The sequence below is a fragment of the Lepisosteus platostomus genome, chromosome 11 (assembly GCF_059453375.1).
Source record: "Lepisosteus platostomus isolate fLepPlt1 chromosome 11, fLepPlt1.hap1, whole genome shotgun sequence".
In the NCBI taxonomy this organism is placed as follows: Eukaryota; Metazoa; Chordata; class Actinopteri; order Semionotiformes; family Lepisosteidae; genus Lepisosteus; species Lepisosteus platostomus.
This window is the reverse complement of record NC_142621.1, coordinates 33533183-33552862: the sequence shown is the minus strand read 5'-3', so window position 1 is coordinate 33552862 and position 19680 is coordinate 33533183. Positions and strand designations below refer to the sequence as shown.

At 36.7% G+C, this 19680-nt stretch overlaps 1 protein-coding gene across 16 annotated transcripts in view; it reads left to right on the top strand.

Annotated features, from left to right (window-relative positions):
- cacna1g (calcium voltage-gated channel subunit alpha1 G) overlaps positions 1–19680 on the top strand; it is a 349737-nt gene that overhangs the window by 129145 nt on the left and 200912 nt on the right. For all 16 annotated transcript variants that reach the window (XM_088599330.1, XM_088599329.1, XM_088599325.1 and 13 more), the window contains exon 3: positions 18422–18533. In XM_088599330.1, the coding sequence (XP_088455456.1) occupies positions 18422–18533 (112 nt within the window). The remainder of the gene's footprint in view (positions 1–18421; positions 18534–19680) is intronic.

Below are 19680 nucleotides of genomic sequence, written 5' to 3'. Positions count from 1 at the left end.
CTAACTTGGGAAAATGCACTGCCTTTCAGTAAGAACTTGAAAAGTGTCATTTAAGATTGCAAATGATAATATGTTAATTTTATTTTAAAAATCAATGAATTCCCTAATCTTTTTCCTATTTGTTTCTCTTAAGTTGCTAGAATGTGTTGCATTCAAAGAATGTACAGAATAACAGTAAAGTAAAAGCTGATTGAACGCTATTAGCTTCCACTATAGTACTGGTAAGTAAACGTACTGTAGTACAGTTGTTAAGTGAAGGACATTTGCTAAAGACAGCAATTGTACTTTCTCTGTATAGATACACAGGGAATCTGTTTCAACAGTCCTTCTGGGCAATTCTTTTAGTTCCTTGGCAATTTTTGTCGGTACAAGAGGTTCTTGCTTTAAGACACTCCTTGTCTTCTCTTTCAATTCCTATCAAGCCCTTTAGTCCCTATTTCCATTTTTCTGCCTTTAGGAACACATTTAATTAGCCATTTTGCAAGCTGTTTTCTACAATTTATCTTGAAGTCCATTTGGAGTCCACAGCCTTAGTTCTTTTTAATCTTTAAGTGAAATAAAATAAGAATTTATTTGCAATTCTCCATTAACATCTCTTCCTCTTGCCCTTCAACAACTTCAGAAAGAAAAGAGTCAAGCTCCATTGCTGTCTTGCACTGAAGAAATACTGTCATTGCTCTTTCAGAATCAGTGAGCAAAGACAGAGGCCTGCTCAAAGCTGTAGCATATATACAGCATTCTCAGCCAGGGACCATCTCTCTTCAGTGCTCCCACTGCTGGTTCCTAAGCAACCTCATTAATAAGGAGATTTTCTGGAAGTTCAGCAAAGTAATTTCTCAGTTAATACTTTAGCACTCATGGCAGGAACATTGAGTCTGCTCTGAGGTCAATTTGGGTTGCTAAGAGCTCTACTGAGATAGCAACTACAATAGCTAACAATATAGTGATAAAAAAACAGTAAAAATAAAAGGCTTTGCTAATTTAGCAACATTCAAACTAAATTTCAACCATATTCAGAGTTGTTGCAAGGCATTACTGTATGTATGTAATACTACTATAAACATATTACTTTTGGTTGTAATGAGGTAATATAGTAAGTCAGGGTTTTATTAGGGGTAATAATCTAGGAAAGACTACATTACAAACTAGAGGAGAACATTTGGACCATATAACATGTTTGATTCCTAGTAGTTAGTGATCCAAGCAAAAAAGAACTAATGGTCCATAGTCACTATCACAATTTACCATAAAACGCAAAGAAAAATCAAAAGTTAAAATTGACTTGCATAATTATTCACAATCCTGAGTCAATACCCAGTGGAAGCACCCTTTGCAGCAATTACAAAGACAGGTTTTTACCAACAACCAGGACGATGCCGTTTTTTTTTTTATTCACTCAATCTCTTTTCAATCAATCAAATTTATTTTCTCTAGGAGCTGTATATACTGTACTTTACTACATCTATTTTCCACACAACCTTAGCATGCTTTCTAGTAGTGCTGATTAGAAGCAGCCCTATGGTGTAACTCTACCACCACCTTGCTTGATAGTGGTGTTGAGCTTACATAACGTTGAAGAAGTTACATGTTTTCTTTCAAGTCCGTTTCTTTACCCTCCTCTGTCCCACATTTGTTGAGAAGCGATGAAATGTTTGGATTATGTTTTATCATTTGTATCCTGCCACCTGTTTCTTGCTTAGTAAAGTCCAATCTGTATGGGTCCTGCTTGCCAGAAAACCGACACGCTTTGTGGTGTGATTACCCTTAGGCCTAGGCTAAGCACAGGCATCCCCAAATGAAAATCAAAAAGAGGGCAGATTTAAGATTTTAATATGTCCCTGGAAATTATACAACATACTTCTTGCAGTAATACTATTGTAACTACGTGTATCTGTTTTTGTGATGGACTACTATTCCTTTCAGGATTTCATGTTACTACATCTAGCAGAAACAAAGGTACAATCAGGGCTGTGTAGAAATGACAAACTTATTGGTATTAATGCTAATTAATAATCATAAATTGTCTTTTAATCCATTCATTTACAGACTGAGCTTGATTTTGTGTGTGCAGTTTGTTATGTTTCTGTGCCTAGAATTGATTTCCTGTCACTTAACCAAGCAGGCATTATTGTTAGAAAGTCATTTTGAGGCACAAATTGATCTTATTGCTACTGAAATAACCATTATCCAATTTAAATCATTACTGGTCAGGCAGTAGGAGGGATAGTTCATACCTAAACACAAGCACAAAAACAAAAACTGCACTGTGCCATTTCCTTTTCAATAGTCTAGTTCACGAAATCTAGTGTATGAAGGAATTTATGCAGGGTACCTTTGTACGTCTTGCTTCAGGAGGACTAAACAATGTCTGAATCAATTAACCACTCAACTAATTCATCAATTAGTTTATCCATCAGACAGCCAGTCAAACGATTTTTGTTTTATACAAAACCTTTCACGGTACCTCATGTCAAACTGCCTTACAGAAAAAGAAATTAACACAATTTAATTATTGTTCTAACAGTATATTTATATATATATATGTATGTACTGTATGTATAAATAATAACAAAACATATTAATAAGAATATGTCTATACATAAGTAAAACAACCTTAAAACAATATCAGAAAGAAATGCTCTTTCTAAGAATGTTTTCTTTGACCTTTTAGGACCAAATGTATTTTCAGTTTTACAGTAAATCTTCAATGTGCCTTATGTTAATAGCTCTTTACTTTTTCTCAATGTTTGGTTTTCTGCCAGTTGTGTTGTTAGCTTCAGTGTGGTTCAATCTGAAGTAAGTCAGAATTTAGTTAATTAAAATAGCAAAGGTAAGTTCTTTAACCTGTTTGTCAGATAATCCAGAGAGGCCTGTAGCCTTAACTGTTCTGATGCTGCACTACAATGTAGAGGATGATTTCAGTCCACAATGATGAAGTATTCCATATGGGTGAAATACACAAAAAAACAGTCAACTGTTTCAGGATTTCACAAGTACAGTGTACAATACCACTCAACATGACACCCCACTGCTGTGGAGTCCCATGCATTAAACCAGTATAAATACTTTAATTGATGGGCAGGGTAAAACTTTAAAAAAATAAATAAATCAAATGTATTTTCTGAGCATCACCATCACTAAAAGTTTTTTTTTGTAACTGTGAAGTGAACACAACAGAACACTTTTCTGTTGTATTTTAATTAAAATGAGCACCTCTGGGTTCTGGTAATAGTCAGTTGGTTAAACAAAATAGAAAATAACTAAAAATGAAGACTTTCAAATCTGCTTTTAACTATTGATTTAGTGTGTAAAATACCTTACAAATGTAATTTTACTGTTTGAGTGCCAGGAGTAGTCATACATTTTCACCGATGGCTTGCTCATGACCACTGGTTCACAATCTCCCAGCGTTAATTATAATGTCTTTTTGGAGCATATGGAAACATTTTTAGATATTACTGGCACTTCTTTCTGTTGGTTTAGATTAGATCTGTCTAATAGGAGACAGTTTGTTTCCCTTGGCAACTTTAAATCTGATGTTACACAAGGCTTCCCCAACAGTTCTGTTCATGGACTGCGATTATTTACTGTTTCAGAAGATACAGTAAAACCCAATAGTGTGCGTACAATAAAGAGAGATCAGTTATACATATGTCTGATTTTGACACACCTGGTTTGCTGAGAGCCTAGATAGCTGAGAATGTCAGAATTCCCTGATGGCACCAAAGGTAAATTGGTAATAGTTCAGTGAACGATGGAGAAGAGCATTCATGTGAAGAACTCTGGGAAATTATGGTCCATATCTGTACTTTAGAAAGATAATGGTTGGCAGTTATTGCGTTTGTGTCCATCTTTGAATTTTTGTTATGAATTACGAACTGTATATCCTGTTCAGTTACACTGCAATTTGTACAGTTCCACTGGGATTAGTCTTTGCACTCTAAACCTAACTCTGACTGCTACTTCACATAATATTAAAATTCTGGATATAAAACAGTGGATCGAGTACAATTTTAGGCATTTACTGTAGGTTCAGAATTTAAGGTTGTGACAAACATGAACATTGCTGAATGCTAATTGGTTCCCAACCCCTTCATTTATGTAATGACACAACAAGGTTCTGCTCTATGGGAAACATAGCATGTTTAAAAAGAAATCTTTGTAATTTGGATTTTACTGATGCATGTTATGTTGTGGCTTTATGTCAAACTGTCTTTTTAAACTTCATTGTATTCTGCTTTATTATTTTCGTCTGCCTTATACTGTACAGCGCTTTGGCTTGAAGTAAAGCAATTTTTAATTGAAATTAATGATGCATTTTCATAGCTCACTTCCTCTAATCATCTCTGATCAGGCAAATTTTTTTATTCTGGAATTGATTCTACATATGAGGGTTTGCTGTTATTTACATTTAAACACCAGCTGACACATAACACATACAGTATATGATTACGTCCAAGTTGAATTGCAGGCAGAACATTGTTTGAATATTGAGGCAGGCTGGCTTAGAGAGGGGATGCTGTTACAGGCAATCTGCTACTAAAGGCTGCTATACACTCTCCAATTAATTATAAATAGCCAAATTAGGGGTGATTAACTTAGTTATTTAATAATTGGTTAAAGGTTAAGAATTTTGTGCCTGATGGTTGAGGGTTTGGAATGCTGTTGTTTTGTTGCAAGAACCACTAGCCCTTCTGGATTTCATGTCTCAATGCTTTTGTGAGATTTTATGTATGTAGATCCTTGGTAGCATCTTCACTGATGGTAAGGTCTATCAAAAACCCAGCAGCTTTCTGGTGTTAAAAAAATACAGAGCTGTTACCCCAGATCCTCATGACTTTCATCTTGTACTACAGAGGTTATTTGGGAAGATCTGAGCCCAGGGTTTTGGGGAAGAAACAGGAGTCATTAGGGTAATGAGATCTAACCTTCTGGCATGGTCAAATCAGCAAGAGGGACTGGTAGTACCTCCCACAAGGAGTTCAGCCCTGGACATTTGGGGGCGGTGTAGTAGCAATTGGAGGAGTGCCTTGAAGGAGACTAGATTGGTATGGCAGCTGTGAGGGGATTGATCATGACTGGTGCTGCTGCTCCAATACAATCATCCTGCCATGCATGCCCACAATATAGCAATCCAGGATCTCACCCTTTTGGCAGACTTTGGGCTAGACTGTCCCTACCTCTTCAAGATCTTTTGGCCAAGAAGGCAACTGTAGATTATCCCTGCCCCCCACTCCACTGTTTTCCTGGTCCTTCTTTCCACCTCTGGACTTTCTAAAGACTAACAAAGTACTGGAGGCAGGTCAAAAGCAGTACAAGGGCTTTCAGAGAAGTACTACTGTATATGACCCAAGAGTCCCTGGAGGAATGTGTTAGGAGCAGGTCTTGTCACCAAAACGTGAACCAGCAGAGTGCAGACATGGCTACTGCTATCCAGGTCTGAACTTTGAGAAAAAGTAACAGAATGTATTGCCATTGTTTCTGTGGCCTGAACCTCCAGAGTTGGAAAGAAGGTTCAGACCAGGAAAATGGTGGAGTTGGGGTGATAATCTACTATTGCCTTCTTGGCCAAAAGATCTCGAAGAGGTGGGGACAGTCTAGCCCAAAGTCCGCCAAAAGGGTGAGAGTCCAGTGAGTCTGTGACCCTTCCCCTGACCAACAACAGCAATCTCCCTGTATTCTCCATTTTGGAGAATGTTTGTCACAAGTGTGACCTACATAAAGCATCCAAGCGACAACAGAGGACAAATTAGCTCTCTTTAGAGAAGAGTATAGAGATGATTCATGTTGGATGGCATTCGTCCATGGGGAGACTTGCAAGAAACTGCCCCTCACAGTTGGTTCTGCCCTGGTTAAGGTCTGGCACATTTTGATTATAAAATTCAATTGTTTTTGAGACATATTTTATTAAACATTATGTAGTTGGATAAAGCTGAACAAACTAATGAATCCAAAAATTGCTTACTACAACATTTTAAACCATAGGAAGAACTCAAATTCCCTTTTCAGGATTTTGCACAGGACACACTAGTTTCCTACTGTAAATCTTAGCATACCACATTATTTGCTCAATTAATTAGTTTTGATGAGAGATGTGGATGCAAACTTTGGATGATGGCGATCAATAAAATCTGTACAATTAACTAGCTAATTCGTTGACTACATAATACTGCTGGGTTGAATGGATGGTACTTGATGTGACTCACTATGTTATTCAGTGCCAGAGAGTGGTGTAATGGTGTGAAAGCTACAGATTTCCACCAGGACTAATCAAAGCAGCTAAAGGGGAAACCAGTTAATCTTCAGGATACCTGCTTTACAACTGCCTCTCTCCTGTGAAAAAGGAAAATGAAATTCACCCAGGAGAACAAAACCAGTTGCGTCATTATACTAATGCATGAGTTCAAACACATTTTGTAGAGTCAAGGGGAAAGGCATGCAAACAAAGGAAAACGTGATGACGTCTGTGACGTCAACTAAATGTTCCATCTGACTCATTGTGTCTCTAATGGCGCTCTATCTAACTGAATGGAATCAGGTCAGCATGTTTATGAAGATGAGAGACTAACTGGGAGAGTTAAAGACACAGTTTTCCTAATTGAGTTCTTTTACAAACTAATGTGCCATGACAGAAAATCATTTTAACTAGAATACTAATGACTTGGAGCTGGGGAGCTGCAAGTCCTTTGCTTGGGGGGTCAGCACTAAACTGTAGAGCTGACCGCTTACAGCTTCATCCCCATTTGCTTCTTATGCTGTTTAAATTGTTGTGACTATAAACTATCGTTCACCTATGATTTGCCTCAGCATCTCCTCACACTTTGTGACATACAGTATGGGAAACTTGAAAAGTGGAAATCAAATCTGTTACCTTTCCAGACACCAGAAATTGCCAATAATATTTATAAACATGTGGAAAAACACTTTATTTTCAGCTTAACTTTATTTTATATTTGCATGTAGCTATTACAAAACACACTTAAAAGCCCTTAAACTGTGATACAGAGGTATTTATTCAAATTGTTTCCTTGAAAAGGATTCCAGTCTAATGTTACATTTTCATCTGTTGTATTCAATGATATGGTCCTGTTATTCCAAAATCTGGATGCCTGTTTTCAAAGGTCCAGTGTTTGGAATGGATATCTGGGATCTATCTTGCCTGTAACCTTAAGCATCCCTCCAGCTTTACAAGTAAGATACAGTACTGTAACTGAATGGCTTTGTCTTCTGGTAATTTAACAGTTTTAAGTTGAAATTATTTATTGGGTGAGTTGTTATTACTGGCCTTTTGTCATTCAGTTGCAACTTATTAAGGGTAAGCCCTATTTCACAGTAAGGATTCTAAAGTGTTATTTATTGTGCTTTATTGTAGTGCTACTATAGCTGTCCACTGACAGTTTTAATGTTTTTGTGAATAGTTTAGAACTTATTGATGAACTATGTATGGTATTAGTCTTTGATTTATCAAACAGATGATGTCTATAATACCCTTTTGCAGAATTCTATGGAATACAAACACATGAATTAATCAGGGACAGACTAAATGATGGAAAAATGGATCTTTAAATTGCTAATGTGAAGACTACTGGTCCCCAGTATTGTCGGTAACTACTAACCATACAATGCATCAACTACATTTTTTTCAGATGGAATACATTAGCCAGCTGCTCTACGTCAGTGGTAAACAAAATGTCCATTCGCTCAGAATGGAGTAGAAAGGAGTGCTGCTGAGCTGCAGGTTGGCTTTTCCAAGCCTTTAGTCCGGAAAGGAAGCAAAATGCTTAACTGCGGCAATAAAGTTCTACAAATTGGCTGATACCACAACAAACAAAGTGTTAGAGGGAGTTAATTGCTAAATTGTTAACTGCTGGGAATGCCCTCCATGTTGTACAACATAAAAGATTTAATATCATGTTTCCCATTAAAACAGAAGCTAAACAATTGCTGGAGCATCAAGTCATCTGCCTAGTCTGGTATTTATGTGCATAACATTCATTTTAGGCATTAATATGTGTGTAAAAAAAATCCTAATCAGATCCAAACAATCTGTAACCAATGGAGGAGACATTGTAGAGTAGGAACCTATCAAGTTTCAATGACATAATAGATCAAAACAGAAAAATCTGCATTGTTTGTAACCTTGTGAGCAAATGGAATAAATAGTAATTACTCTGGAAATGTTTATCTGGGTGCAGAAGCAGGATGGTTTTCATGTTCACATGCTAATCTGTCTCCTGCAGATTGTCTCACTATCCTTTGGCAGGTGACAACTATGAATGCCATGGTTAGCATCTTCTGGTGGAAGGGAAACTATTGTTTTCACTCAGCAGTTTCTCTTTTGAAGGTGCACCATTTTTTGTGCAAGCATTCCAGTTTTTGGAGACACAGAAACTTATGATCTCAAATACTTCACCACTTACTAAGGGAACAGAACTATTAAACAATGTTCTAGTTCTTTTGATAATTTAAACCACTCAAAAACATGCAACAGGTTAGATAAGATAAGATCACTTTATTGGCCATACAGTATATATTCTTGTATTAGGAATTTGTCTTATTGAATACCCTAATTTGTTCTCCATGAGACATACAGACAGGGAGAGAAGCTTGGAGTCAGCCATTTATATGGCATCCCTAGATCAGCTGGGGTTAAGGGCCTTGCTCAGGCGCCAAATGAAGTAGGATTACTCTGCTGGCTATGGGATACGAGCCGGCAACCTTCCAGCCACGGGCGCAGATCCTTAGCCACAGAGTGAGCGGTGGCTTTTTATTCTCTCAAATGTTACTGGGTACAGCTGAACAAGTAAGCATTCCAATACACTTGTTGTATATGGCAAATAAAGAAATCTTGAATCTTGAGGTTAGTTCATGACTCAACTATTAGAAAAGGAATGAGCAAGAATGTTCATTGAAGGATGGTAAGGAGAAGACCACTGCTCTCCAAAGAGAACATTGAGGCCAAGTTCACCAAAGAGCACACAGATGATCTTCAAAGCATCTGGGACAATGTTCTCTGGAGAGACAAGTCAAAGGTTGTCAAAACTCTTTGGCTTCAGTGAGAAACTTTATTTTTGGTGAAAATCAAACACTTCTTTTAAACTGAAGAAGCTCATCCCAATTGTTACACATGGTAGTGGCAATGAATGACCTGAATTTGGAAAACAATGATCCAAAAAATACAAGTAGATCCATGAAAGAATGGCTTCAGAAGAAGAAATTTACAATGGTTTAGACAATGTCCAGTCCTAAACCCCATCAAAATGTTGTGACAGAAAATAAAGCACGATGTCCATGCAAGGCAGCCCTCAGGTGTCACAGAGATTAAGGTGTTCTGCATAGAGGAATGGGCCAAAATTCCCCAAAATTGATCTCTCACATCAGTTACATGAAATGTTTAGCTGCATTCACTGTTGCTGAAGATTCACATACTTTGTCACACGAGGATATGGAACTCTGAATCATGTGAGGCTAAATAAAGCTTGAAGGAGGATCATGCATAGAGGCATTTGTTTCATCAGGTTAATTTGATCTATTATTAGCACTTGATCTGATAACATTTTCTATGCACTGTACCTATTTTCACACCACCAAATTGCTCTTGGAAGGTTAAATAAGGCATGTGATGTCACTTGATATTTCCTGACTAGCGAGGACGTGTAATTATTGAACTTTTATGAACTTAAGTAACTCATGTCAGCACAGTTATTTTCACTTAAATTCTTTTCCCTCTTCGCTATGCTAACAGCTCCAGTTTTGTAACAATATTTAAAACAGAACTGATGGTCAAAAGCTTCCTAGCCACCTGTCATGTTCCTCTCTTTGCCTCCTCCCCTCTTGTCTTCAGTCCGTTTCTCCACAGGCCATCTCACAAAGACTTATCCATCTCTGTGGTGGGTGTGCTGGTTTGGGGTTCAATAATAACCTCCCCTTCTGGCACATGCATAAGCTTTTCATTTGTGCTGTCGTGGGTGGGCTATCAGAGACAAGATTTCTGGTCCAAGGCACGTACCAAATGTTGAGTTTGCATCCAAAGTGTTTCTGGACTCAGACATTCTTAGCTCACTAGTGTCTTTAACCCATTACCATATCAAGCTTCCAACTAATATATAGCTATCATGCCTGTTGCCAGAGTTGTAATGTCTGTGGGTGTTATTTCTGTGTTGGATATATATATATATCATTAAGCCTCCAATGTATTGAGTGACAGTCTTTCTTTTATTCATTAGCTGAATCCAGGAGAAAGAAGAAAACAGTCATGCAAAGCAAAACACGGTTTCATACTAAGCCATTCTGCCCATTCAAAAGCACCAACAATATCTAACGTGAAAATGTTGCAACTATACAATATTTTCTTTTTCAGTATTCATTTTCTTATAGGTATCTTAATTACAATACTGGGGGAAAAGTTAACAGAAATAAGAAAACTGTTCCTTTTCCATTTTACCTGACATGAAATCTCTGCAGTATGTCACTCTGATGTATGTGTGTTCCTTTGTGAAATTTAGTGGATGAGAGTAATAAGTTGAAATCGGTCATCAAGTACTGCAAATGTTTAGACTGAGACTTTGTAGTATGAAAAATATGTCTTTACCCGTGCTGAGAACGTTGTTTCTTCTCAATTTTCAAAACTGAAATTAATTTGTGCATATTTGTACTTAATGGAAATATACTTTTAAAACATATTGTTTTGCTTAAATAATTCTAAAATGCTAGCAAGTTGTGCTCCCCTAAAATAAAAAGGCTGCAAGGAAATATATATATTTTCATTTATGAAATTTTCCTTGAAAAAATGTTCTCTCCCTTTAAATACACATTGTGTTATCTTTGTTCTCAGGAATTCACCAGACACTGTTAAGAAGCACTAAGACTCCATGTGATACAACACATGTTCAGATATACTGTACTGTGAAAGCCATTGTTGCTGTTCTACCATTTGCTTCTCTTTATGCTTCCCCGTTTCTGTACTCGCAGCTTTTCCCCTTCCCCTCTAATTCTTGCCTAGCTGAGAGAGATGAACACGTTGCAAGAAAAAAAAATGGAAAATTGTCAGACCAGAGAGAAAAAGACCTCATGAAATATTGATTAGCGATGTTCAGGCTTGTTTCAGATCCATCATGGCTAGTTCAGAGCAGTTACAAAGGGCTTTCACCTCAAACATGAAAAGTGCTCCCAGGGTGCTTTATGTGTGTGTGCTGTCCCGCTCCTTTTCATGCTGTTTTCAAGAATAAGGGGTGTTTCCTACATCTCAGGCTAATCTTCACGGTATTATACCAACACAAAAACCAAAGTGGTGCTGAGCTGCTGAAATAAACATATTTCAAGATAAGAGAGGCTTTCACTAAACAGACAGGCCAAGCTGCTGTTGCCATGGATCTTGTACAATGGAGTTTTGATAACAATAATTAATTTTTTGTGTTTGTACAGTATAGTGCTTTTCATTCCACGGGGTTCCAAAACATTTAATGTGCAGGAGGGGACCCACTTAATCCACTATTGCCCCACCACAGAGCAGTAGACAGCTGACAGATGCACAAGTGAGAGGTTGCTATATCAATTAAATTAAAGAGAAATTTAAGGAAGACAGATTTATGTGCAATTTAGCCTAGACAAACAGTGTCATGAGGTCTTTAATGATGTAATAGCAAGGGAATCAGTTTAATGTAATATCAGCATAATGCCAGTTTATATGACACAGTGTCCCCTGTCACTATTGGAACATTGGTTTGTAAATTGTGGTACAGAGGAACAAGTGTCACCAACAACACTTACAGCAGCAACCTAATTTTTCTTGGTGGTCTCCTTTCCCAGTAGTGTCTGGGTCTGACCTTGATTAACTTCTGGGATTTAATGAGATTTGATTCCTAGGTCGTAATACTATTGTCAGTGAGCATTAGAAGACTGTGAGTGGAACTCACCAAGAGGTTTTCAGTTGTTGTCAGTATTAGCTTTATTGAATTCACCATACTGTACGTTTCTGCCTTTTGGCATTGGGCTCCATAAAAACTTAGGTACTGTATGCTATAGTGTTAAATATAAGGTGGACAAAATTAAACTCAGCTCCAGAACCTAGTAATATGGAGGTTAAGGACATATCAATTTTATAGTCTGGGGGTACTAAAATGCATAAGATTCTTCAATTGATGATGTCAGTGATAGATGGAGGACACACCATTCAAACTGATCATTTTTAGCAGTAAGAAGTAGTAAAGCAACAATATAAGAAAATCTTACATGCTAAAAAAGAAGTTAATTAATAAAAAACATTTGGTACAATATAATGAAATTTAGAATAAACCATATTTTGAAAATAGAACAATAGCCACACACCAATCTATATACAGGTAGTATGTAGGTCAGATACAAAAAAGAAAAGTGCTCCTTTGTAGGTACAGTAGGCATACAATAGCTTCTGCAAGAAAATCTCTCCTCTCATGACTGCCTCTCTCCTTTCTACTTTCAAAGTTGTAATTTTCAAAGTATGTGTCATGCTGATGATAGCAGCCTTCACACATAAGCAAACTGTACAATGCTACTGAGACACAAAGTCAGGTATAATGCTTAAGGTGTTCAAAGATACAGTATAGCACTGACTGGGGATCAGACATGAAATAGTGACAGAAAGAAGAAAAGTACTGTAGGAAGGAAAAATGTATCCCACAACACCTGAATCCTGCATTAATAAAATTGTAATATTGACAAACTCGCAGCCCTGTGCCTACTGTAGCTTCCTTTATAGGCCCTGTTTGCACTGAGGATGTTTGCAAAACATGCAGATATTCTCTTGTTTAAGGGAAATGGAATCAAAAAGAAATTCAAGTTTAACATCAAGATTTTAAAATGAGTGTAAGGACTTCTATTTTAAGTTCAATAAAATAATCTTGTGAATGCTATTTGATTGCTCTTTCTACCATAACTACCATTGTTTTTTTCAGTAAAAATGGTACTAATTTCAACTTAATAAAAATTTGTTATTCCTCTGCCAGACAGGTGGTCTTAAAGTATTCGATTCTATTTAGTTTAATCTTGCACATCTACTAACATATATATGTACCCAACAAAAGCTTTCATTAAAATATGTCTTAGCAATTTATTACCAAAGGACGGTTTAGCCATTTAATTTAAACACAGTACTTTACTTTAGAGCAAATACTGTGGTGAGTTCTAGTACAATTCTACTGTTTTCTTTTTTCACAACTGCTCTTCCTTAGTAAGAAAATTGGTTTCTTAATATGCAGGTTTCAGCATGCACTATGCTATTTTTTCATGGACACTGTTAAAAAGGTTAAAATCGCTCTCATTTATCTTGTATATCTCTAGGTTATTTTAGAATATCTAAGCATTTAGTATTAATTGGAACTAATTGTGGTCTGTCAAGGTGGGATAAATTGGTATAGGCTAAGAATTCAGTATTACTTTACTTTAGAAAAAATAGTCTGAGGGCCAGAAGTCTAAGGGTTTTGCGGGTATAAAGGGTGGCAGAACATCATAAATGTCTTGATCACCAATTTTAATACTTTAGTACAGAGAAATGTACATCGCAGATGTACAGTATTGTAGTTAATTTGTCCTCAATGAGTCCTCAACAGAGCAGGCACTTAAAATCTACAGTATATCCTAACACAAGTTCTTAAAATAGTGTAGCTAACAAAGTATATAAAACAAAAAAAAATTGCATTATTACAGTGGGATGCAAATGTGATGCTGCAGAGCAACAAAATAACTATCTGAAACTGGAATGGTGGTTTTTGATTATTATTTTTTTTGTATTTCTCCATTTTTGTGTGGAGGTTACATACTGTAACTAAACTCTGGTTTAAATGGAGTTGTATCCAGTTGGAGCCCATAAAGAGGAAGGCTAGTTTAGGGTATTTAAATTGTCACAAACTTTATAGCAGTTAGTCCTGACTGTCTTTGTGTTTGTTTAGTTATCTGCTTTTGTGTAAGGTTCAAAGCTAGCAACATAAAACTAATCAGTTACAGAACATGGAAAATTGTAGTTTTTTTACTTGTGTTGTATGTTTTGTTTTTTCTTCTCTTTTGAAGAGATTTTTCTTGTACCAGAACACTTCATTCTACGGATACTGTTTTGCACTTTATTTTTGTGTTCTGCCTATCTTACATGGACTTACTGTCAGGTAGATTAGTCACAACATTGATCTATAATTGTGTGTGATGCATCTTCAAGCCGTTTCCTATATTGTGCTTTTTTACATTTAGTGTTACAAGCAATGTTGCCACCTTATGGCCTGATGCTGTCTGAAACTTAGCATGACAGAGCCTGGTCCACAATGGTATGGGAGACCTCCAAGGAAAACCAGATTGCTGCTCTAAATGGCACTGATAGATACAGTGTACAGTAGGTACAGTATAATAATAATAATAATAATAATAATAATAATAATAATGTTTTTTACACTTGGCCTTCTTAATATTGGACTAGCCTTCAATAAATGAATAAACAAATGGATAAATGGATACAAATTCCCTTCCTGCCAATATCCCAGCCATCAGAGGAGTATCCACCTATGACAATCATTAAATGTTCATCATCACTCCTGTAGGGCTGTGCCTGGAGAGCTAGTCCAAGAGCACCTGTGCTCTATTCAAAGTTACTTTGTCGGGTACAGTATGTGAATGAGGTGAGTCTGATTCATAACCACCTTTTTTCATTCCAGACGTACAGTACAAAGTTTTTTTTAATACAAATTTTTATTCTGAGTTTAGTTCAGAATATACTACATCTCTTTTATTGTAATTTCAGTCATTTAGTAGTAGAAGTGTGAGGCGCAGATTTCTCTCGTTTATTATTTTAAACCACTGTTTAGGAAATGAAAAATATTCAGATCACATCTCTGAATTAGATTTTAAATGGGAACACATGTACAAAGGCACTATTGCTTAGTAAAAAGCAAATAATTGGGATTTTGCAAGAAAACATTTAACTGAAGAATTTATTAGAATAGCAGTAAATTTCAGTTGCGGATCCTATTCTGTCTACAGCAACAGCACATTGAAATGTGATATTATGTTTACTATTCAATTATTTCTGTTTACTATGCAAAGCCTTACACTTCCATTTCCTACAGTATAACAGGCTTGGAAAAGAACTGCTGTGAACTAGAGTAAGAGTTGTACTTCAGAATAACCCAAGCAAAAGGACAAACAAAAACATACTGTACCTAAGGCACACATCCTTTACTACAACACTATTATGGAAAGAAAACTCAACAACTAAAACAAGGCTACTGTTGGATATTCAGGTCAATCTGAATTTTTTAGACAGATCTTTTGCCCAGAACAGGACCTCTTTAACATCAAGATTTCTACCAAAAGTGGTGTTGTTTCACCATCTCTTACCTGTTGATATAGGCTGGCATTGAATAAAAAGGAAAAAGACCTTTAGTTTGTTGTCCATCTTACACTTCATGCTGCCTTTCCATCTGCTGAATACTGCTGGCCACAATGGTAGGCCCTTCTATTAACACGCTATTACAAAGGGCTTACCATCCCTGTTGTCCCAGTAACAATGACAAAGAGTGGCTGTCATAAAGGGCAAAGGTCAGCTTGGCTGTCTGTGTACTCAGGAACAAGCAGAGCAAGGAGCAATTCAATTTGGAATCAATACATAATATTAGGACATGCAACCTTTAGCAAAGAGACACTGTGGCATACAGTAAGGTTTTCTTTCCTCTTTCAAGATTTGGTGTCTGTTATAAGTTTTATTACAAAGATTATTATTGTTCTCTTTTTCTCTTGTTTTTTTGTGCTAGTGATAGGTGCCACATTGATTGGCCTTTGCCCTCTAGGGATTGTGTTCTCTTTTATTGATGGGCTTTTATTAGTTTTAGGGCAAAATTTCACAAAGCTGTATAGTCTCAGTTGGAAATTGATAGAGACCCCCTAGCTGTTGCATTGTAATTTAATAATGCTTATGTCAAAGTTAGGATAGAATGAATTGAGAAGCATTATATTTTATATTGAACTTCTTACATTTTAGCATAAAAAACAATACATTTACCTGTTGGAAGATTACAATCATTATCCAGTACTCAATATGCCTTTTTACTGTATATGTTGGTGTACTGTGATTTCATGTATAAACATTATAACTCTATTATACTGCAGGCACATGTAGTCTGTGCTGCCATTCAGTACAGAGAGCTTACTGATAATTATTTATCCTGAATTCCATACATGAACACTGCAATAAAACAAAGTTGTTTTTTTCTGTCCTCACTATTTAATTGGGATTTAATGTATGATGTAAATGGATGCAGAAAGGGGTACTACACTATATTGCTTTTGGGAAGAAATCAAAATGTTTTTTTATCTTATAACCACAGTTATTCTGGCATCTAATGCATCTCATTGACTATTTGCTGGGTACACTGGCAATGTTATTGGAGCCTGAATGCCTGAATTTGTGATAAGCTTTACATTTGTGGCCATGATTCCACAGAATTTGTAATGGGGAGTTTTCTACTCATATTGGAGCAGTTTACAATGGAATCTAGTATGTCCCTGAGGACTAAACCATAGCCAGCTGTAAACTATGTATGTCCAGACAAGTTGCAGTTATTGTTGGATGGTGTCAAACAGCACCCCCTACATACTTCTTTGTTAAAAGACTCAGTCCTAATGAAAATGGACAGTCTTTGCACGTGCTCACCAGATTCTGAGACATAGTGTGGGCATTTAAAAGAAATATAATAAGTAATAAACCTTTACCTTTATGGTAAACAAGTAATTAAATGTTTGTAAAATCATTTCTTCTCTCTGTTTCAACCCCTGTGTAAACTTCATAAGCATAGATCTGTAACACTGTCACTGAACTCTGGCCCCTCTCTAAGCATCAACCTGATCATTTGCACTATGGTCACTGTTTCTGTCCTTCACCTCCTGTCAGGTCCCTGATCAGTCTTCTGTAAATCAGTTTTGCTGAATTTGCAATGGGTTTAGACAGGCTGCATTCATTTGCTTAATCCACCATGAAAAATTCACCACAATGCCCTAACATGTTTTATTCTTTAGTAACTGATGCACTTTCTGTCGTACAATCAAATTATAAGCTGTTTGCTAAACAGATAAAGGCAGAGCAAGTCATTTATTTTCAGAAAATGAATTAAGTGCAATCTGTAATTAACATAATCAACATGCTTTTTAGAAAATGTTTTCGCTTAGCAACCTTGACAGCATTTTTGTTTACCTGATACAGTAGATACCTAAAATGTTGCAGGACCATTTTAAACCATTATGTGCCATCTACAGTATACATTATAGGGGGTTATTGTTATGAATGTTAATTGTCTCTCATCTAATCACAATGTAGACCAAACTCTCTTACAATTTCTCATTCTTCATTTTTGTGCATAGTTAGTGTGACAGGGTGACAAAACTGGGTGTATGGCAGTGCCTAGCAGTTTATTTTCTAAACATAATGGCCAGTCTTCTAACAGGTATGGTATTTTTTCCCTCTGTTTAGTCTGCTTCCCTCTCCGTTTGAATTCTCCCTGCCTTTCTAGTTCTAGTACAGTGTACAACAGATTACTTTCATCGCAGAATGAGTGACGCATTGTTTGCCTAGACACCTGTCAGCTACCATAGAGTGAAAATTGACACATTATACTTATAATTGTAGTTGTGATTAGCAGACAGAGATCAGAGCTGGAACAGAGGGACATAAGTTTATGTCTGACAACCCCAACCCTCATCCTTCCAAATAATCAAAAAATTAACACCCCTCTCTCAAGTCCTCATGCTCTGGTCAGAAGGAGGATATCTAAGCCTTGGCCAGTGGAGAGCAGAGAAGGTCAGACACTCTCTTTTTCTCTGCCCTTTTTTGTTGCACATAGCTTGAACAGTTAATAAAATTAATTGTTTGGGACTGTTGGGATTGAAGAGAATACTAGAGACAACTGAAGGACTGTGCTCAGTTTTTCTACTTCAGCATGGAAGAAGGAAGCACGCCTGGGTGATTGCACTGAGTTGATTCGGGAAAGTGAGAGAGACTTAATTGTGAACAGCTATGGGAATATACCATTATATTTTCCACAATTATTATATATATATATTATACAGTATATATTGCGGATTCAACCTCCTGTGTTGGGAGAAGGGCCCTAGCACCTTTAGAATCGATACAGTAGGTGACACATTTGGCTACCTGCTCTATGTTACTATTATTTTATACAGAATGGTATTTTTGTCTTTAAGATGTCTGATTAACACTTTTGTAATGTTATAATGCTATTTTTAATGTTAACAGCTGTGCAGATGGGAAGTGTGTTTTATTGCGTCAGGAATACTCACGCTGTTTCTCTACCCAGAATATGCAAGAAAGTCAGTTACAATGCCGCAGCTGTATTTTTTTGTTTGTTTGTTTTACGCCCTGTTGAATTTCTTCCTTAACTCCTTGCCTCACCTGGTTTGAGAGAGCCAGCATGCTGGTGATCCTCCTCAACTGTGTCACACTGGGAATGTTCCAACCATGTGAGGACAGCGACTGCGTCTCTGAACGCTGCACAATATTACAGGTAAGCCCAGACCAATGGGAGTACAGCCTGGGTCATGCATGAGGACAGGGGGCCAAATATACTCTGATCTACCTAAAATCTTTCATGATCTTTCACACTCAACACAAAAATGTCTAAGAATGTTGATTGGACAAATACATCAACGACAGCAGTATTGTTATTCTTTACATTTCCCGTCAGTAAATTATAACGAATATCTGAGCTGTTCATCCCTTGTCTTTTAAAAACCAGTGTTTCTGCAGATTTTAATTGCAATTTAGCTTTTAACGTCTTTAATCAGCTTATTATTGATTATTGAAGGTCACATTAACTACTTTTTTGCAGCTCTTTAGGCAGGTAACCAGGACTATTGTACAACCTTTATATCCTTAAGCATCAAAAGCTTAGCTTCCCACTGGTGCCTGTGTGTATGTGCTGTCCACGAGTGTGTTTCTAGTGGCAGTTTCACCAGTTGTTTTTATGGCTATTTTTAACAAATATTAAACTAAAACAATTGTTTAAAGTGTTGTCAGATTCAGTTAAATACTTTGAATGGTTGTATCATGATCTCTCTGTTGTCATTTTCCCTTTCTTGATTAAGAAAATATGGTTAAATGTACCCGAAAAGATGAAGCAGTTATTGCAATTCTCATTCTGTCCATCCTTTGGTCCAGGGGTCAATGCAGCAGGTGTTCTGCCTTTGGAATAAGAACTAGTTTAAGAGCACAAGGGGGAGTGTACAAACACAGGGGATGTTTCACTGAGAATCTGTATATCACACTGGCTTTCTAATCAATCAACAGTATCTTGGAGCAGCTGCTTACACTCAAGTTGATGTGTTAATTAATGCCAGCTTATTCATGGTGTGCAGCCAAGTCAAAAACTAAAATAAAAAGAAAGACTGTATGAAAACTGCCTCGTGATTTTAAATCCAAGTTGTTTCTTTTTCTTCTCACTTAATTTCTCGCCTTGTTTTCATGGTCCTACAAGACAAATTTGGCATGTGGCCACAACTGAGTTTTTGCTTCAGTGGGACAGATCAGTGATAAAATGCCAGCTGATTCTGCGTCACTGTTAAAAACACATTTACTAAAGTGTTTCTGAAGTTACAGCAAGCAGAGGAAGTGTTTTTAAACTTCTTCTGGTTCTGCAAGTATGATACCCAATG